General features: G+C 50.1%; 1 protein-coding gene across 1 annotated transcript in view; it reads right to left on the bottom strand.

Annotated features, from left to right (window-relative positions):
* Positions 1–21773, bottom strand: part of LOC8024949 (homer protein homolog 1) — a 47395-nt gene extending 25622 nt beyond the window's left edge. The window contains exon 1 of the mRNA XM_029980510.4: positions 21137–21773. Within this exon, the coding sequence (XP_029836370.1) occupies positions 21137–21162 (26 nt within the window). The 5' untranslated portion in view covers positions 21163–21773. The remainder of the gene's footprint in view (positions 1–21136) is intronic.
* Positions 21774–21841: the final 68 nt, after the last annotated feature.

The raw sequence follows: 21841 nt of genomic DNA, 5'->3' as shown, positions 1-21841 counted from the left end.
TTTCCTCCGCGGAGCGCGTATCACGTGAGACATACGTCATTCCTTTTTGACGCCTCGCGGCGCCATTCTTCTCCGTGGCGGAGGCGCGGAGGCTTCGTGCTGTCAGCACGAAAGCTTCGCAGGTGAGCGGTGGAGCCGAGGACGGACTTTCCCGGGTTGCTGACGTCACGACATCCCTCCGCAGAGTTCTCCTTCGTGTGGATACCCCTTTAACAGCATAAATCAGCTTGTCCCAGCAAAGCCCTTATGATGCTGGTGAACGCATACGACGCTGGCGATATTATCAGCATCCCAGGGATATTCTTTACGAGCGGCAAATTTACGAACAACCACTAAGTACAGACATTTCCTGCATACGCAGAAACGGAAAATGCAGACACAATGGATCACGGACGGGAGAGATATTATGGCCATGGCCCGACTGCTCCACCGCCTTATATATTCCAGAGTTCAAAGATACCCATTCGCAGGTGCAACACCTCCGCAATTGCGAAGGTCACACGTATGGCGCTTTGTTCTCGTCAATGCATAACATTAGGGGTGGGCGAGTAGGGGATCGAATAGAACGGCGCAGCGTCACTCTTAGCTTCAACACTGCATGTCGTCGGTTTCCCCAGCACAGCGGAGGCTATAAATGACGCGGAGCTAATCCATTCAGACCGCTATTTGCCCTCCCCAAGTTCATTAGGAATGTATCTCCAAAAAAAAAAAAACGCATTGGTACAAGCAACAGTTATTCGAGGTAGTTGCTAAAACATCTTCGGCTAAAGAAGATATCAGCCCGCAAAACACCCCTCAAAAAGGGGGTGTTCGCCTCATTTCACCCGTATAGCGCCCTTTTCCACACCCTTTTTGTTCCCTTCGAAAAGTTCGATGCAACCGTATTTTACGATCGAGATTGTCGCGGGTGTAAATCCTGGGAAAAGCGTTTTTGCACCATCGAAGGTGTAAAATTTCTTAGTGCGTATACTGGCCACGCGGGAAGTGCTTTCCCGCTACATTTAGCGGGAAAATTGAATCGGGTGTATACACAGCGATTGACGTCAAGCGACTCCATGATCCGAGGCCGTAGCGTCACGTCACCTGACCCCGTCGCGTGACGTCAGGTCTCATGCCACAGTGTCGGATCGTGGTGTCACGTGGCGTTACAAAACCTGACAAAATGAAATAAAAAATCGCTGTTTTTTTATTTTTTTATGAAGCATTTTGTTCCTTTACGCCAGTGGCAGCCCCACCTCGGGATTGCGTACTGCGAACTCGAGCCACAAGCCCGATTTGATGCGATGGTGCGGAACTGTACCTCTCGTTAACACCTCTACCTTGCGCATATACCGAACAAGATGCGCGCGACTGATAATGCTCGCGGCTCAGGTAACCGTCGCCCGTCACAGGGAATCGTGCATGCATCTCGGCGTCGCAACCGCGCATACAGGGACTCGTCCGTTGCATTCGCGAGAGAGACGGACACCAAAAGCGCCTACTGCAACCGCACTGGAAATACGCGGTGAAATCGTTCGGTAATTATACCCCATCTTCGAAACTACAGACGCCGGACTATACGCAACCATTTCGTCATCATGGCGGTAGCGGCTATAGCCCAAATGACTACTTTTTTGGAGCTTCGTTTTTAAGTTAGGTGCGGTGTCATTTGTCAGAAGTGGACAACGCCCGGGCAGTCCGCAATGAGCGATCTCTCAGAAAAAAAGTCCCTTTCCAAGTTCATTACTGCCGAATTTGTGAACGGTAAACGACGCCGAGTGACGGGTCCTGAATTAAACGACGTTCTAAACCCTTCTAGATTTCCTTCTCCTCGGGTGGTCGTTCTGCTCTCCCTTGGCCAGCTATATCAACACCGTCTAAGCAAATGCCCCCTTCCCCCTAATTCTCCTTTCCCCCCTTTCCAAGTCAGCAGCCTCTGCTAACTATTGCTGACTCCATCAAATCTTTAGTTCGTTAGACGTTTCTTCACGCCTTGCTGTTTTGGACGCTGCAGCCGCTGTGGATGCAAACACCTCTCGACTACTTTCATATATCTCGATACTTTGGCTCAAGGCTCAGGCGGCAACAAGTGACAAAAACCCCGTGCTGTCTTTTCGCAACAGTACTATAGTTGTATACTGCGCGACACCATTAACGCGAACACGACTTCGGCGCTTTTTCACGTTTTACTTAAAATGTTAGGTACTTAGGTTATTACCCCGGCTGAGCACTTTCCACCATTGATTTTGTAGACGACAGAGCACCGTCCTCCAGTACCGAGAGAAAAACAAAGAAAACCGCGGAGATGGCTCGTACTCGCACTAACAGTGTCGCGGAGTGCAAACCTCCCTTGCCATATCTGACTACTTCAATGGCCTCACTGCAATGAACGAGGCTCGTTAGGCCGTAAAACATCGCGTGAACGCTGCGACGATCCACACTGCGGCGCCGCAGACCTGACACACGAATCGGCAATGCATGGTTACCCGTTACAATGGCCAACATCAGTACATCATTGTCTTTTGTTCGTATCTCAAATCGGGTAGAAAAGGCATTCAAGTTTTACTGTGCATTCGTTTCTTTTTTTGTGCGTGAATATTGTGACTGATTTTGTTTTGTTGTGGTTATCAATTTGTTTCGTCGTCGGGTCCTGTTTGGCAGTGTTGTACACGTTCCTCACAAAAAGGAACAAAAGCTCGTTCCTTCGGATTATTGGAAAGCGTTCCCGTTACAAGTTCCATATGTGAAAAAGGAACTCGTTCCGGCCGTTACAGTTAAAAAAATGGATCGTATCGTTTCATATACGTTACATTTGTATTTTGCAGATTTTTGTTTTTTAATCTATCCCATCAAATAGCAACATACGAGTTTGAATGTCGTGATGGAAGGGCACCAGGAGAAGAAAGCAAGCGGAAGCAGGGTTTCATTTGTTGACATATTCACCTCTAAAAATCTCACCTTTTAACCATATTAATGCTTGTGGTGGGGCGAATTCAGACGAGCCAAATATACTGTTTCCCCACATTGCACGATGTGTTTTACAACAACCTCACACGTTTTAATCTAACAAAGTCCCGTGTTCGAACTTAACAACAGTTGCTTCTCGATGTTGCAGTCCGCAAAACAAGCAAGTGAAGAAGGGGGTAGGGCTTTGGAAGGTAAGTTCATGAAGGTTGGATTCGTTTGCAAGCATTTGCAAGCCTATATGATTCCATCGTCGGTACGAGTATAGAAAGAGTGCCAGTGCAACTACCATACCGACATGAGTTACGGGCCGCTTTCGTCGGAACGCGAAGACGATCGGAACGTAGTCCAGGCGGTCGCGGACCACTCGACGGGGTTTCCTCGTCCATGCTGGAACATTACAACCAATTCTTACCACAACATTTCGCCTTCACCCTGAGCAAGGCGTTTCCCGCAAAGGCGATCGGGCAGGCAAAAGAAACGCGGGAAAACTATTCAATCGTGACACGGTTCCCATAGTCATTTTAAGAAAGGCAGAGCGGTGGCCTCTGATGATCGCGCTTGTTGCCTTGTGATTGGTTCTTCGGCACTCTTATCCCCCAATGCTGCAACCTAATTGGCTGCGGAGCGATAATGAGATGCTCGCGACGCCCTGCAGATCTTGAGCTACCAGAGACAGCTTGCGTTTTGGCGGCTTACGTCGGTTTTTGACAAGGTTCGATACGTACAAGTAACAAGCTGGTTGTTTCTACGAATGGGAGCGCACGATACAAAAATAGAAATATAATGAGCAATTAATTTATGAGTAGATATCGCTGCGGCTACCAACTAAACGAAATAAATCATTAAAACTAAACCTGCCACGCCCCCTTTTTGTTGCTGCTCTTCACTTAAATTTATTATTATTTTTTTTTATGGTTCTTTGCATATGCCCGCCTGGCCACACGGTGGAAGAAGACAGAGGTCTCTGAACAAGGCCGGAAAGGGGACCGAAATCTCGCTCGGTCTTCGAGCATCTCCCGGCAGGCCGGGGCACTGTGTCGGTCGAGGACGATTCCTCGCTCGCACCTCATGCACCTCACGGTGTTGACCAGAAACGCGAGCGAACCTTCGACACCCTTTGTTCCGCGGCGAGGCGGTACCGTTCAGGCACCTTTTTCCGCTTCCACCGTGACTACAGATCTCTGTCGGTGCAGCCCCAACAATGCAACTGTTACATTTTGGCCAAAAAGCAGGTTTCTACTCGTTTCTATCAAAACACCATAACAATGCCTGCCACTTGTCCGCTTTTATTTATTTTTTTTTCTTCCTAAAGAGCCCTAGACCGGACGTGCGCCCGAAGCGCCACCGCCACGGTGTGACGTAAGACACGATTATCCGTAAAATTCGATCAAGGAACACTCTAGGACTTGTGTAGGTCCCCATGCTCGCCGCACCCCCATCATCAACAGCCGCAATATGTACAGAACCGGATCCCAGAAAAAAGGAAAGCGAATCGTACGTCCATCGGATGGAAATCGCCTATAAAGCGAGTTATTGCAAAACATGTAAAGCCACACACACACACACAAAAAAAAAAAAAAAAAAAAAGGAAGAAGATAGAAAGCAAAGAATGGCCTAGTGAGCACTCCCACACCAGACTTCGGACAGACGCCGCCACTTTCCTAGTCGTTTCTTTCATCGGCCGACCTTCAGGTTCACGTTGCGGGGCGTCCTTCGCACCGGCGGATGCAAAAACGACGTGCGCAGTTGGCGCTGCACATCTCTCTTGCCAGGTACGCTACCAAGCGTGGCACGCTTTACTCGACCGCATACGTGTGGCGGTAGACAACACGCGTTATGCGCGAGCGCGCACTGCAAACAAGGTCGGGGAGAGAGTTATGAGTATACGTTAGACACGAGCACGTTCTTTCCCATATTTCGTTACACAAGTTCGGTGGTGACAAAAACGCGAAAAAACAAAAATGTCAACGTAAGCTGTCTACCAACAAATTATTTTTTTTTTTCTATGGTTTTACGCGTTAGATTAACGAGGGGCATCTGGCAAGCCGGAGCGGAGGACTGAGAATCGTAGCCTTGGTCCACCGGCAGGGATCTTTAGACTTGCAACCGAAATTTCGGTCACACGGCACCAATCCTCCGCAATAAGCCTCCGTCAGATTGCGGGCTCCTCAATCGCGGGATTCGAACCCTTACCACCTATAGTCGGTAACAGGTCAAGAACGAAGTGGAAGGGCTTCTACTTCGTTCTTGACCAGTCACCGGTTATAGAAGACAAGGCACGCGCCTTCCCCCTCGCCTCCTCTCCCTCACCCCCCCCCCCCCCCTAAACCCCGCAAAGAAAAATAAAAATAATACAAAGGTCTTTATTAATGGATTCACGCAGCGTCGCCAGGTGTCTCGCAGTATCTCACAACGAGCGCGACGCTTGAGCACGGCGACGCCAAGATGGACGCGTACCGGACCATGATGGGCAGTATACATGGAACGAACTGACATTCATGTGGGTGACGCAAAACCATGTTTCACAACAGTTGGTTTGGTGACAGATGATATGGTTCACTTACCCACACACTGCTTTCTGCCTTCTGCAGTGCGGTGTGACTATAGTGCGCATTGCTTGGTGATCTTACACATTGTGGCTTGGAGAAAACCGAGCTGTTTTAAACTGCTTTTCATTGAACGTGTCGTTCGCCAACATTGTACTGTATTTCTGTCGAAAAATAAAGGATATCATTATTACTATATTATCTTTGTATTTTCATGACCCAATATGGCCGCACACAGTTTTTTAAACAAAGAGGGAAAACAAACAAAAGAACACCACCTTGAAAATTTGGCGCCTGCCCGTACCGATCTTAAATTTTATGTATTTTAGTGGTGAATTTCATGTAAAATTTCGAGCGTAGTTTTTTTTTTTTTTTTTCCTGTGAAGAATCAGACGAACACCCTTGCCACGGTCAATGGCGGACGGCTGGCCGAGTGGGTCAAGTTAGCGATGGTAGTAAGCGAGGGCTGTGCTTGTGGCGCCATCTCCCGAGTCCCGATAGACGCAGCGTGCAGACGACCCACTCAATCGAAAACAGACGACGCCGTCGTCTGCTGAGTCAGTCAGTTGGTTGGTTGGACAAGAACCCCATTAAAACAGGGCGGACATGCGCTCCTAAGATTGCCTCTGGTACCGTAATAAAATAAAACTAAAATGTTCACTTCTGAAAGTTGGTTTGAGTTTTGCAGGATCGGTGTATCGTTGGTACGGCAAGGTTTTTCTTACACCAAGGCGACGCTTCAAGGCTTCCCTCACTAGAGTAACTGATATGAGTATATGCCCGTCACCTGTCGCTCTTTGTCGCCTGCGTCGCCGGCGTCTCTGTAGCCCAGGGCCCGTTCCAAACTGCCTCGCGGGGAGTCTTGCCCGTGATCTCTTTGTCTTAACCATACAATCGACATATTGGGTCGTCCCCATACAGTTCGTACTTCCGCCTCTGGGTGAGCAGCTGGGAGCCCGTTCGCTGATGACCATGTTATTTATCGTGCTGTTACTAGTAAAGACGATTGACAAGCATTACAACAAGACCTAAGATTAATTGAAATATGGTGTGATGAGTGGCTCATATTTATTGATCAGAATAAATGTAAATGTGTATATTTTTCTAAATCTCGTAATCCAGTGAATTATAAACTCATATTCCAACCAGTATAAAAGGTTTTGTCTTTTAAATACCTCGGCGTGTACCTAAACTCTGATCTACCATGGAAAAAAACATATCGAAAACATAACTTCAGGTGCTAATTAAACTCTAGGATTCCTTAGACGTCACCAAGTCAAGCCTCACCGAAGACCAAACAGCTGTCATACTGCACCCTTGTTAGGTCCACGTTGGAATATGCTTCTACCATCTGGAACACCCATCAGATTTACCTTTCCGACATGTGAGAATAAGTACAAAACCGCACGACTAAATTCATCCTTCACGACTATTCACCCACGAGTATTTCTGCCCTCAAGGCCTCAATATATCATTGCTTCCTCTTGAGAAGAGGCGCACTGTAGAGAGCTTATCTTCTTTTTCACAGCTTCTTTTTGTAAATCCTGGACTAACCGGGAGTTCTTTTCTCCAGCAAATCATGTCTCTTTCCGTCGTGATCATTGCCACAAACTCGAGCTACCTTCTGTTAGAACAGACACTTTTAAAAAAAATCGCCTCTTCTTTTGCGCATAAAGGACTGGAACTCACTATCAGAATCCCTCCTAACGATTACATATAACGCGTTATTTCTTGCAGAGCTGACTCAACATGTTTCTCTAACTTTGATGTTATATGTTTCGAACGGATGTTGTCACTTTTGTCTCCATCTTGTATTTAATCTTTTGAAATGTTACTTTGCGTGTTTGTATTACTCCCCTTATGTAATGACCCTTCAGGAGCCCTTAAGGTATAATAAATGAAATGAAAAAGAAGCGCACTGGCTCCGTCTCCCCGGTATACTGGCGGTACGGTGCCGGCTCGCTCTTCCTTTCTCTGTAGAGTTCGAGGTTCCGCCTCATTTGTGCTGATCTCTGCCATTTTTCAATCACAATTTTTGTCACCTCTGATCGAAATGGCTTCGACCACCCTCTCTCCGTCGTCACCTGCTGTCTCGCTGTACCCTAACTGAATTTGGTATCCCAATTTTCTTCATCCAGATCATTTTTGTACCTTTAAACCGGATGTGCTAGTATCCTCTGAGTGTCTTTCCTGCGAGAGGAACGTGAGATTTGATGCGTGGACTAGCCCATCACACCAGTAACCGCTGTTTTCGCAGTGCAGCTGCTCTGCCTCAGGAGCCACCTTCCCAGCTCGCTCAGGTGCCGGTCTATGCATTCTTCCTGTTGTTGGGCCAGGTAGTGCTTATCACTCGTTACCGTTGCACCGAGGTACCTGTAGGCTGTTGTTTTCTTTACCGTCTGGTTTTGCAGTTAAATGTTTTGTTGCCTGTCGGGAGATGGCACCGAAAGCACAATCATGGCAGAGCCCTTTATACTGGAGAGTTTGGCAATCTTCTGAAGATACCGACAGTCCACCAACCACAGCTAGAAGTAAGGCAACCAGGAGAAGGCACCTTGCCTCCGCCATTTTGTGTGATCAAATTTCGAACCCACTCTGGATGAGGCACGCAAGGTGTGCTGCGACCCACCATTGTAATAAAAGTGTTTGTCGCTACTGTAAGCGTTTTTTGACGCTGCACACGTAGTCAGAACCTCGAACTTACTTCTATGCTATGATCTCTTAAAATTATATGAGCTTAAACTTACTTATCTTTTGTGAAAAGTGAACTTCAAATACTTCGAATATTAGGTCTCAAAAATGACCACCGCAAAAATTCAGTGCCGTGACGGGGAGAGGCGCAGCCAACCCGCGCTGAGTCGCCAGATTAATTTTTGTTTGGGGAAGCCTAATTTTGTTTAAAACCAAAAGAAATAAAGCTTATTTGTAAGTTATGTTTTTCGAGATCGATAAAGGATGGCGAGTGCTTGAATATAGTGACCAGTTGAATGCATAACAAAATGTCAGAGTACAAGAAATTGTATTTATAAAACAACTACTAACCACACGCTTGGACTAGCGCACGTGAGTAGGCTAGCCAAAAGCAAAATCCTCCATTTTGTGTGATCGTAAAGTCCGCTTGTTCTAGCGGGCGACAAACTCCGCCCATTGGTCAAACTCTCCGAGTATATAGGGCTCTGAATCATCGTATAGAGAGCCTCGGACAAGATTTACGACTGCTTCATGTACGATAACAGGGTGACCTCCAGACAAGAAATGCAACAAAGAAAGCAGATCATGCACTCGCTCCTGAACTTCGTCAGGTCAGCGAACCTGACACAACACACCTAATCTCACCCCCCCTCCTTGTTTCGATCCCCGCCAGGTAAGATAGTGGAGATACCTTGGGGGATAAGGGAAAGCAACATAAAGGACGAAGATAGGACAAAATATATTTTTATCCCCGTAACTCACCAGCACGCTCCAATTCGTTAAATATATCTTGGTTTGCCTTTTTAATAAGCGCGTTCTGCTACTAGGGACACTAAAGTGGCATTTGAGACCGTCAAGAGACCAAATATCGCGACACGTCCCTTCGATGATGGAAGCGACATTGGACCTTTTGTAGCAGGAACATTATTGGTTTGGAGCCGCGACTGGCGTTTATGGAGCAGACGCCAACATCTGTTAGCCAGTCACATGAACATGAAACTGTGATTGTATCGCTAAATGACTTCATATCCGGTAATGACTGAGGGTTCCTTTTCGATACACAAGCATAGTGGTTCTCATCTCTTAAAGGCAGATTAGATGTGACCCAAAAAGAACACACAGTCTTTTTTTTTCTTTTTTTTTTTAATGAGGCTAAAGTCAAAGTTGGTTCAATTTACAATGGGGTCTTTAAGAAAGTGTTGAAAAATGAAGTCTAACGCAACACTTCAGCTGAGATGAAAAATCTTCCCTCCCTCTTTTACACTCGGTAGTTAATTTAGTCTGTAAATATAATTCCCGTAAAATTCTAGAAAAAAAAGTGAAAGCCGTTTACAACTCCCTGTAACGCCGAATTAGAGCGCAGCTCTTGAGGCGGAGGGGGGAAGGGTACTGGGGGGTGGGGGGGTCAAGTGACCTTGGGTGGGGGTCACGTGACCTAGGGGGGTCACGTGACGATGACGATGCCGTCATCAGTAACGATGACGATGCGGATACCGATGACGTCATCAGTGACGTCACTGATGACGTCATCAGTGATGATGACAATGACGATGTGGATGCCGGTGACGTCATCAGTGATGATGACGATGACGATGCGGATGCCGGTGACATCATCAGTGATGATGACGATGACGATGCGGATGCCGGTGACGTCATCAGTGACGTCACTGATGACGTCATCAGTGATGATGACAATGACGATGCGGATGCCGGTGACGTCATCAGTGATGATGACGATGACGATGCGGATGCCGGTGACGTCATCAGTGACGTCACTGATGACGTCATCAGTGATGACAATGACGATGCGGATGCCGGTGAGGTCATCAGTGATGATGACGATGACGATGCGGATGCCGGTGACGTCATCAGCGATGATGACGATGACGATGCGGATGCCGGTGACGTCATCGGTGACGTCACTGATGACGTTATCAGTGATGATGACAATAACGATGTGGATGCCGGTGAGGTCATCAGTGATGATGACGATGACGATGCGGATGCCGGTGACGTCACCAGTGACGTCACTGATGACGTCATCGGGGGTCACGTGACCCTGGGGGTCACGTGACTGGGTGTCACGTGACCTTGGGGAGTCACGTGACTTTGGGGAGGGGTCACGTGACCTTGGGATGACCTTGGTTACGCCAACGCCGACGGCGACGGCGACGCTGCTCAAGCCGGGAACGGGCCCCTAAGAGCTGCGCTCTAAAATCAGCATTTCCGCTAAAACGTTTATTAAGAACAGCCCAGCCCAGCCCAACCCCCGCCCCGCCCCGCCCCGCCCCGCCCCGCCCCGCCCCGCCCCCCCCCCCCCCCCCCCCCCCCCGAGGCCTATGAACAGCGAACTCAAGATTCTGATTTTCATAAATTGCAAAACAACTACCCGCAAATATTCTGCAAAACTACATCTGCGCTAAGAGGTAACATTGTGCTTTAGCAGCCTGAAAAATAACAGCTCAAGTAGGGAATGCACACAAACACACGTCACCACAGGCCACAAAAACAATCACGCTCAGGGAGACAATCACAGCAGACAAAACACTCACACAGCGCTGACTCACAACAATCTCTATTTTTTCACTTCTTTTTTGATATCCATTCAAGAATGTTGGCTTCTTTTTCTTCTACATCCCATTAAATGACACTCATGTGAGCTACTAAGATAAGCTAACTCTTTTCCTGATCAAGTGAGCGAGCGAGTGAGCGTAAAAGAAAAAAAGAAGTGAAGAAAGTGAAAGCCGTTTACAACTCCCTGTAACGCCGAATTGGAGCGCAGCTCTTGAGGAGGAGGAGGGAAGGGTACTGAAGGCCACGTGTTCTCGGGGGGGGGGGGGCACGTGACATAGGGGAAAGGGTCACGTGACCCCCTCCGAGGTCACGTGACCTCGGGAGGGGGTCACGTGATTTGGTGGTGTCACGTGACCTAGGGGGAGAAGTCACGTTAGTCCCCAGGTCACGTGACCCCCCCGGTCACGTGACCAAAATTTTCCCGCTAGACTTAGCGGGGAAATTTTTTTCCGCTAGATCTAGCGGAGAAATTTTTCCGCTAGATTTAGCGGGGAAATTTCTTCCGCTAGATCTAGCGGGGAAATTTCTTCCGCTAGATCTAGCGGGGAAATTTTTTCCGCTAGATTTAGCGGCGAAATTTTACAGCTAAATTTAGTGGGGAGATTTTTCCGCTAGATTTAGCGGGGAAATTTACCCATAATGCACCACGCGGTTACGCCGACGGCGACGGCGACGGCGACGCCGCTCAAGCCGGAAACGGGCGCTTAAGAGCTGCGCTCTAAAAAAAAATAGATATTGAGTTGTGAGTCAGCGCTGTGTGAGTGTTTTGTCTGCTGTGATTGTCTCCCTTATACCCGAGTCCCACTAGAGCGACATACAGAAACAAAAGACAAAGACAAGCCTCAAACCAGAGTCTTTCGCGATTTGAGACGCTTTGTAGAGTAACGGAGGCTACGCTCAAACATGAGCATCATGCACGCGAGGGTATCTTTGGCAGGCTTGCAATCGCTCGTGCTTACTTCACGAGCACCGAACAACTAAACGCTTGTCAAAGGTACCATCACGAGCATGCTGCATGGATTTGAGGCTTGTCGCTGTCTTTTGTCTCTGTCGGACGCGGGCATCAGTGCGATTGTTTTTGTGGCCTGTGGTGACGTGTGTTTATGTGGATCCCCTACTTGCGCTGTTATTTTTGAGACATTGAAAACCAACTCGCCCAAGCCGCCGTTTTGTCCAGCTTTAGCAGCGTTCCACCCAGAGTTGAGTAAAAGTTCGCTCCTCCCTCTTATCACCTGACCCGGCTCTCGGCACGAGGGTATGGCCGGGAGCGTGATGACGTGGCGAAGAGGACGCAGCTTCTACTGCAGTCTCAGCTTAGCAGTGAACGGAGTATACTGACCGCAGCACGGGAATTACCTCGACAAACGTACAGTCTCCGGCAATATGAAAGACCCACTGGGAGCGCGTGGCCGAGGCGGTGGCTGGCGGGGGCGCTGCGAGCGCTCCGGGCAATTCCATTCTGCTTCGAGGAAAGGACGCTCACTCGGGCTCAGCTAGAACGCAACGCGTTTATCAGTTTGTGCTGAGCCCCGAGTGAGCGTCCTTCCCTCGAAGCAGAATGGAATTACCCGGAGCGCTCGCAGCGCCCCCGCCAGCCACCGCCTCGGCCACACGCTCCCAGTGGGTCTTTCATATTGCTGGAGACTGTACTTATTCAAATATAAACTCGCGTCTCTTAAACATCGATGTCAACGTACAGTTAAGAACAAAAAAAGTCGAGCTGTAAAAGTACTGAGCACGATTTCCGAGCCAATCGCGCTGACCCATGCGCTCCCCCATGTCAGCCGCTGCTCCTAGCACTCCGGTGCAAAGCGGCGAAACTCGACGCGTGCACTTTGGTGTGAGACTATGAAGGTTGACGACATGTTCGGCACCAGTGCCACGGTAAACTGCACTCACGTCATGGAGGCATGTGGCAGACATTATAATCGAGTGATATCATCAGGAGTAAAATACAATGGCTCCGCCTTGTTACAGTAGCCGCTCTCCCACTATTTTGCACATCACCGACGTGGTCTGGAAATTCAGACGATGACGGGGTCAGCGCGGTTGATGAGTAAACCTCTACCAGTCCCCTACACTTCGGTTCATCTTAATTCAAAGCATGGGCGACGTTACGAACCAATGGGGCCAACCGAAGAGAGTCAGAAGCGCGACATCATGGCATTCGCCATCTATCTGCGCGTGCTTTTTCATCGGCTAAACCAATCAAGCGCCGCGAATTTTCCTAGGCTCGCGCTTTTAGTATGTCTTCATTATAGTATGTGTTTGAGCCTTCGACTGTGCTCTGACCTAAAATGAAGCAAACTATACGGCAGGTAAGGTAGACGCGGTGAAATACATATTTGTACCCATCCCTTCGTTTCCTTCGACTTCTTTAAATATTAAAACCGACCAATAATAAAAAAAAAATTTTTTTGCATTGTTTAGGCTTATTTTGGCGCAGGTGTGGCGCAAAATCTTAGCAAAAATGGCGCCTTGGCGCAAGATGTAACAGATTTTCGTTCATGGCGCGATTTGGCACAAATGAAACAGCACTTCCATTATTCTTCCATCATTGGTCGCTTTCACTAGAAATATATGTCCGTCCTTCAGTGGATTTCTCCGCTAAATTTAGCGGGGAAGTTTATGACGTGACCTGATGTCTTGTGACAGCGTGACGTCATGTCATGCGACCCCAGGGGGCCAGGTCACGCAAGGTCATGAGATCACGTCACACTACGACTTGAAACTGCGACTTCCAATTCCCCGCATACTTCAGAAAGGGAATCGATCTCACTCTACGTGACGTCATGCGACATTAGGCCACTTGACATCAATTAATTTTTTTTGTTACGTTTATGCGGGGAGTGGGGGAGGGGCGGCCCCTAAAATGTATTTTAAATAATAATAAAAAAAAGAAACACAGTGGTCGCTGTAATCGCTTTTTAAGTAATATCCGTTACAAGACTCATATGACGTATCACGTCTTCAGCTACCGTGAACTCCTCTTTTTCGTCGGTATAGTTTTATACTTAACGCGTCAATGTTGTGAATCATCGGCCTTCATAGAACTGTTATTTTAGCACTACTCGTATGCCGCCGTACAACCCAAATTCCAATCACGTGATCTTCGTATACCGACACGACTGGTGGCGCCATCTCTGTTTGCGGCGTGGAAACGGAGCTGAGACCGATCGCTCGTAGAAGCAGGCGAAAGGAGTCTGCGACAAAAGGAGAACTACTCGGCCGTATCGTGCGTTTACGGTTCGCGTCGTGGCTTCCCGTTTTCCTCGGGAACGAGCGCGTTCGCGCGGGCGCCCTCCACGCCGCTTGATGAGGATGTGCGTCACTGGCGCGGATACGAGCCGAAAACGATTACCGGGGGGGGACAGACTCTCTCACGAAACGAGTCCGGTTTTATTCTCTGCTTTTCACTGGTTTTACCGAGATCCCCCCCCCCCCCCGCACACACACACACACACACAAACACACACACACACACAAAAAGAGGAGGAACAACCAGCGACACAAGTCTGTCTCAGATGAATCACAGTCGCATTCCGCACGCAGAGAAAAGCGAAAGCTCGCAGGAATTCTGTCTCGCGCGCGCGTGCACGTCGCTGCTTCGTCGACATCAAAACAGCGCTCTCAATAAAGGGAGAAAGTTGGCATTTGTTTTTTGTAGTTTCAGGGACGAACGCAAGATACATTGCACTGAAGCGTACGCGTGCCCCACTCTCGCTGGATTTCAGGTCTTCAATAAAATCCGTACTATACGTAAAAAAAAAAAAATTCTTAATGATTGTGCAGTTTATTTCACTTGATGCGGTTTTTAGTGGGCGTAACTTTCAGTCAGAATTTTGCGCAGATATTTCCCCGCTTGAATTAGCGGGGATATTAACGTCACGTGAAATCATGGTATTACGAGTAGAGGCGTCGCGAACTTTTGTCGTACTTCGAGATACGACTGATTCGGCGAACCTCCGAAGTTTTTTGCAAAGGTCGACGAATTTCGACTTGGATGGTTGGATGGCTGTTAATGGCTTGGCTATACCATTTGTAACGGGTGGTAGCTAGCGCCGCCTAGCCCAAGTCTAAAAAGACAAACATATGATTCCTCCCGCCCTTCTAAGCCAATTTTATCCGCCTAACTATCACCAGGCGGTGTGAGATATCACCAGGATGACCTTTGGAGGATCGGAGGAAAAAACTAAAAACATCACCCCCCGCCCCTCCCCTCCGGCTAAGGAGTCGCCCATTTTCTTCTGGTCAAACCTTGTTACGGCGTTACCCCAGCACCGGACCCCCTGGGGGACAGCGTTGAGACTTTGGGTCGGAGCCACGCGGGAGGGAGCTCCTCTGTCCCGCCTGTCTTCCATCATTTAATTTTCCCTAGATGATTTCCACCATTCTTCTAATAGACCGATCTCACCAGCCAGTTTGGCTACGCCACCGCTGCCGCAGAGCATCGAGGGAGTTTTTGCACGTGCGATAGCCTAGCTGGAGCACTGCCCGTTTAAAGGGGCCCTGCAAGGACTTTTTACTGTTTTTTAATTTGCACCGAACCTGAGCGCACTGAGCGTAGTAACTTAGTGAAACTTTTCTTTTCGCGAAATTCGCTTTATTTTAAAAGTTATAGGCAATTTAGAATTACAAAAACAAGCAAAAAATAACCTCCTTCATGACGTCGTAGGTCCTGGCTTGAGTGGCCGTGAACTAGAGGAGGAATAGTGAGCTCATCGAGCGCTCACGGCCACCGCACTCCGTGTCGACGGCGCCAGAGGGCGCCACTAAAGCATGTTCTGGATAGGCTGTATGCAGCGGGCAGCCAAAGCGGCTTTCATTGCGTTTGCTGCGCGATTAAACACTAATTCGGCATGACACTTCATTGGCCACAAACGACAGCAAACACGGGGTAAAGATCAGTTCAGAATGGGAGCCACTTCGCGCTGCCATACCGCGAAACGGCCAAACCGCAAGACAAAGCCTCTCGCCGAAGGCCTTCGGAACGCTCGGAGCTGGTCGGATCCTCCTTTCCAGACGACTGCAGCGCCACCGCGTACATCCGGGATTTTTCCGTGTCGGCGCCTTATCCCACTACTCCTTTCTAGTATGCGCCGCCTTTTCCACCGTTTGGCGGCGGGTATGTCGACGGGTCATTCCTTGTTTCCGTACTTTATAAAATGCATTTCTTTTTTTTTTTTTTTTCATCTAAAATAGTGAACAAAAACTACTTTCATAAATAATTGAAACGGTTCGCGCACTTATATTTTGTATTTCGACCAAAAAGAAGTTTTCAGTAGCTCTGACCAGTAGTAAGCCGAGGACCAAAGACGTCATATTTTGCGCGCTTTCGGTACCGCGGGTCGCCCTCGTCGATGGAGGAGGTTTCCGTGTCGTCCGGTTAAAATATGGCGCACTGATATTTAGCTACTCTTTCCGTGCCCGCTGCCTTGCCCGAACCCCAAGAGACGTGGAAACCGCATAAAAGGTAGACGCTTAAATATGATTGCAGGGCCCCTTTAAGGCACGAGAAGGCAAAAGCCCTCGGGTGCACGGCCGTCTGCCTCCTGAGAACTAAAGTTATCGCGGCGTCACGCATGCGCCGAACGCTTAGTGAGATCGGCCTATTGCCTCTTTGTGACTGTAATCCTTTTCTCTTCCGTCCTTCCATCGTCGCTAGCAAAACCCAGGGCCCCGGTCAAATCTGTTACCCCTTCCGGAAGGGCAGGGAGAAGCCCCGTGCACTTCCAAACGGAGAGCTCTAATGTTTCGCTGTCATTATGGCGGGCGGCATATAATGTGTCTGTCTCCCGAAATTTAGCCCTATACGTCTTCGTCCTCCGAATTCTCGTTCTCGCCTGAAACAGTAAAGAACTTCCCAGCGAATTGTCAAGCACATTTTCCTTTCTTATGTCCTGTTTTTTGTGTCCTGTACATTGTTAGAGCCGATTTTTCCTGCATTCTTACCTCCCAGAGTTTTCTTTCTGCCTCTTTCACTCCCTTTTCCACTGAAGTAGTCTGCTTAGCCTCAACACTTGTGTCTTAGGTACCTAAATGTAAGCTTTCGGGTTCGGTTCGTCCAGTTCGTGTTTAAACTTTTCACGTATAAATACTTGAATACCTTCCGTGCCCACCGCGTATCATCCATTTCGATCAACCACTGTTCAAATTTCAACTCAGGGTACTAATTGCCTCCCTGCTCTCAAAAGACGAACAGCCCATGTCCTCCTGGGACATGGGCTGGTCGTCCTATGGGACTTATGGGCCAGTGTTGCCCGGCTTCTAAACGAAGATCTCGAATTTGGGGAAACAAGTAATTTAGAAAGTAGTTTATTTTATATTTTATAAATTGATTACCATTGTTTAACGATATAAAAGCCAAAATAGATACTTTTAGTACTTTCGCCAGTAATGTGAACCAGTCATGCAATACAACAAGGCATGGAGTTGGGCTAGTTGGTGCATTATGAAAGCCTCAAAACAGCGCAAAATACACGAAGGACAAGAACGAGAAGTGAACGAACACGCAACGCTGACTGGCAACTGAAGGTTATCCCTGCATGAATTGGCGTGAATTTCTCTCGTCACTTTGATGTGGTGACGAGCCAGAACCGCACTTAACCGTGTCGGATTAAGGCCCCTTCGCACTCTTGCGACTGAGTAAGACCGAGAGAGACCAGACCGGTGTTTAAGCCTCTTGCGATCTCTTAGGACCAGCTCCGTTGTATCGCATCGGGTCTTAAGAAGTCGCAAAAGGCTTTAAATCGGTCTCGTCTCTCTCGGTCGCACTCGGTTGCAAGAGTATGAACGGGCCTTTATCTGGCTCTCGGTGTGTGGTTAGCCACCGCACCCGGTATGTTACGTGGGCGACGGGCATCGTGTATCTGATCCTTCTGTCGTGTAATAGGGTGTACATAGGTCAGACGGGGAGGTGTGAGAATAGGGAGCTTTCGTAGGTGGTTTTCGCCGTCTTGCAACGCTCTCCGCAACGATACCCGGAACTCGACACTCAAGGCCATCGGCGCGCAGGCGCAGTATCGGCTTCTTCGTTGCAGAGGGCTTAGCGTAGGGGGACACGCGGTCTACGAAAACTCCCTTAAGGCCCGTTCACACTCTTGCAACCGAGTACGACCGAGAGAGACCAAACCGGTTTTTAAGCCTCTTGCGATCTCTTAGGACCAGCTCCGCTCAGCGCATCCGGTCTCAAGAAGTCTTTCTCGGTCGTACTCGGTTGCAAGAGTGTGAACGCGCCTTTATGTTAGGGCCAGGGAGCATTACCCTTTTCCTTCGTTCTTTACCGTCGGGACACTTTGCAGTTCACTGTGATAGGTGTATGTGTTCTCGGTCTTCACGGAAATTAATATTCTGGCTCGTCACCCCAACAAAGTCACCAAAAAAAAACTGACGAAACGTGTTTTTTTTTTTTTTTTTTTTTTTTTTAATTGCTATCTACGGAGAGGACAAGTGTGTGAGTGTCCCGTCCTTGGCTTTGGCGAATTACAAAGTTGCATTTATCAGGAAATTCGGCAAATTTGTTTAAATGTTTGCAGGCGGGCCTCAAGGGGGTTGATTGTCTTTTATCTATATTGCTCCTCCCATGTTTTCCCTTCCGTTCCTTGCAGGAATAAACTTCAGTTGCCAGTCAGCGTTATGTTCGTTCACATCTTGTTTTTGTCCTTCGTGTATTTTGCGCTGTTTTCAAGTTTTCATGCACCCCCAAAAAATACTACACTTTTCCTCCGCCCGGTGGTGTCAGGTCATTTCCAAATTTTTGCGCGTAGTCGAATTTTAATCCAGTTTTTGTCGTAGATCACGTTGGAACTTCGAACAAGTAGAACTTGGTCGAACTCGATCCCGGGCATATTCGTAACATCCTGACTACGTGGCACCACGGTGCCCGGAACGGGTCTCCAACTGGTGCGTTTAGCGGCCTATTTAGCCCGAGCATCGAAGATGGTCCCGTAGTGTCAACAAATGACGTCACAAAAGCCGAAGTGTCACGCTGTCGCACGTCGCGATCCTGGTGGTTGGCCATAGAAGTCCCGACAAAGAGCACGTGCGAATGCCGAGTGTCGCTGTCGTCACGGCGTCCCAACTCCTGGTTGCCGACGCTTCTGTGGTCTGTCAAGCTGGAAAGCGACCCGCAGCAAAACGGGCGTCTGCCACATCCACCACCGCTGCTGGGACGCCGCCAGGATCGCGACCGGCGACAGCGTGACACTTCAATGACGTCATGAGGTAAAAATCGAGGGACTTCGTTTCCGGAAGCGGTAAACAGACCAGTCGCAGACGCGTTCCAGGCACCGCAGTGGTCTGTTCCATAGGCGCCGCCATGTTCGTTTACGTTGACGCCATGACACAGTAAAAAAAGAGGGGGGGGGGGGGGGGGGGCTGCGCTTTTTGTGAGGCTTCGTCTTTTTAAAAAAACTTTCGCAGATATCGTAGTCCAAGAACGTCAGAAAAGCATAATCACGAAGCTCCAAGTACAGCACGGATGCCAAGAGTGTGCTGTACAAAGCAAAAATCTTGTTTGCTCCGCCTCCAACACGCGTTCCATGTCTTTCGGCGTGTTTCGGGTCGCGTGGGCCGCCCGCTGATCCTACGCTGCAGGAGGCTATACCACTCTACGTTGGAAGTTCGAAGACGAGTGCGTCCGAACGATATTCAGTAAGCACAAAAACTTGAACAAACGACAATATAAAAGCCCCGGCTCGATGGCCGCAGTGGATTCTTCGGAGAGTGAACCAACCGTCGCTTCTCGCGTTCGAAGGAGCAGGCACGGCAGCTGCGCGCCTTGATTCTTTCTAGCGGGTCGTCCCCTGGAGACAGCGAACACGAGCATATCAAGTGGAGGCAGCAAAATGCGCCGCTCAAAGAGGAGGCCGCTGGAGCCGACGCTCCGACAGCTGCGACGCACACGCCGTCGTCTGCTTCTGCTCGCCCGCCGTTCTGGGAACACTTCCATTTTTGGCAGCTTTTTTTATCGGCTTCACTCGCGCTTTTTTGGCACAGCGTTCCTCTTGTCAATGTGAGCAGACCCCTGACTGCCAGCTGCCTTTCTTGGCGGCCAAGATAAACGCGCCAAGGCCACTGGATCCTAAAATGCTGCTGCAAATACGAGAAATGAGATACGGCGAGACCAAGGGAACAGCAGACGACGGATTCGTCGTGCACCTGCATTTCCTTCTGATTAGGGGCGCTTATATGCACGGGCTTATTAATCGTCGCCGTCAGCCGGTTTCACAGCTCGTACAGCGGAGGAACGACGAAGAAATCGGAATTGAGGACGATAACTGGAGAGGGGGCACGGAACGCTTTTGGAGTCCTCTATTTACGAAGGAGACTTCATTAGCCCAGAGGAACAGTTCTTGTTCCGTGTTGTCGAGACACGGCGCGAGAGAAATAGCTAAACAAAACACAAAGGAAAAGAGCGTCAACTCAAGAAAATAGGCACAAAGAAAAAAACGAGACAAGCAAAATAAGTGACTTTGTAGGAACGCCCTTCTCCGAAGGGTCTGAAATTATTTTGGCGATGCTGAAAGTGTGTCTGACGAGAAACTCTCGCTCCCACGCCGAGTAGTGACGGGTCTCCGATCGGCAGGTCGCAGGTGCGTTCGCGGAGGGCGGACGGACTGTAGGCGTTCCAATCCAATCTCCGCACGAGGGGCTGAGCCTCGCTTTCCAGGACCGCCGGCCAAGCAAGAAGTGGGCCACGGTGGCCACGGGGAGCATTCATCCGCAAAGCTACGTCGTCATCGCCGCCGCCGCCGCCGCGCAACCACGGCAGCGCGACTGCGGCGCCGGCGTGCTTCTTCCGGAACGCCCACTTCCTCCTACTCGGGCGCGTCGAGGACACGGCCAACACCGCGCTACCGCGAGGCCCGGACCCCGGTCCCGCGCCAGCAAAACATCGCCGCTCGGCTGTTGCCCTCCGGGGTCGCGGCCCGCGGGCGGGCCTGCCCCGAATCAACCTCGACGCAGCCGTTCGCGTCGGTTTGGGCAAAGCGAGCCGTCCGACCGACGTAGAACGGCGGTGGCGACTCGGGGCTGGGACCCCGGGACTGCGGGCTGGCGCGCATGCGGCACGAGCACGTCACAGGCGTCAAGCGTCAAAACTCGTCGCCGCAGCGCGGACAAATGCGGCTCACGAGCGCCTTCGTCTCGATCGCAGACCGGCGTCGCGAGCACCTCAGCCGGCGTTGCGTCCGGGCTTTCCCTGAGAAGCGAGGACGCGGTCGGTGAGATCTCGGAACAAACCAGCCCGGGATCGGAAACCCTAGGCTGGGAAAGGTTCGATCGGCGTGAGGGCCCATCGTGGGGGGCTGCGGGCCGCTGGCGGCGGCCCCGAGACTTCGGCGAGCGCGCGAAGCCGGGTGTCTCCGGTGGCTACTCACCCCATACTGGCACTGCTTGCGGTCATCGGGGCGTCAGAGACGGTCCAGGGCTACTCGGCGGGGTCCCTCGCGCTGGACACACACTCGGCGTACGCCATCTCCTCGAGCAGCGGCGGCGGGCACCGGCGGCCAGCGGGTCGCCATCTAGGTAGAGCGCATGCGCTGGGCGGCCGTCCTCGGCAGCTCTCGCGGTCTCTGTCGCGTCTCGGACGTCGGGCCAGGGGCGTCCGGGCACCGGGACGGGGTTCGCAAGTGTCAGGCACGCTGCCGGGCCCCCGACCGAGCTGACGGCGGCGACGATCTTTAGGCCCACCCGCCGATCATGGGCCCCGAGGAGGAGCGGCAGGAGCGGCACTGGAGCGCATGCGTGAGCGGCCGTCGCGTAACCGATGGCCTTTCTCAATGGATGCGGAAGATGCCGCTCGTCACGCCATGACGATCCGCGGTGCCCCCAACACCAGGCGCCAGTCTGAACAATGAGCCCGTAAAACACGAGGTCGTCGAACAATTTTACCTTTCTAACGTAACCGGCCGCCAAGTAAACTCGGAATAAATTCCGCAATATGAAACTTTACTATTGAAACTCTCTACCTCTCTACTTCGATCAGAGATGGCGCTAGGTGTCCCGTCAACTTCAGGAGCAAACCAGAATCTCCGCCCGAAAATTTCGCGTCAGGGCGCACCAGCCAGTGCGAACTCTACGCG

This window comes from Ixodes scapularis, unplaced genomic scaffold, assembly GCF_016920785.2.
Source record: "Ixodes scapularis isolate PalLabHiFi unplaced genomic scaffold, ASM1692078v2 PGA_scaffold1__304_contigs__length_218370807, whole genome shotgun sequence".
NCBI classification, from domain to species: Eukaryota; Metazoa; Arthropoda; class Arachnida; order Ixodida; family Ixodidae; genus Ixodes; species Ixodes scapularis.
The sequence above is the reverse complement of the archived record's forward strand: the minus strand, read 5'-3'. Positions and strand labels throughout refer to the sequence as shown.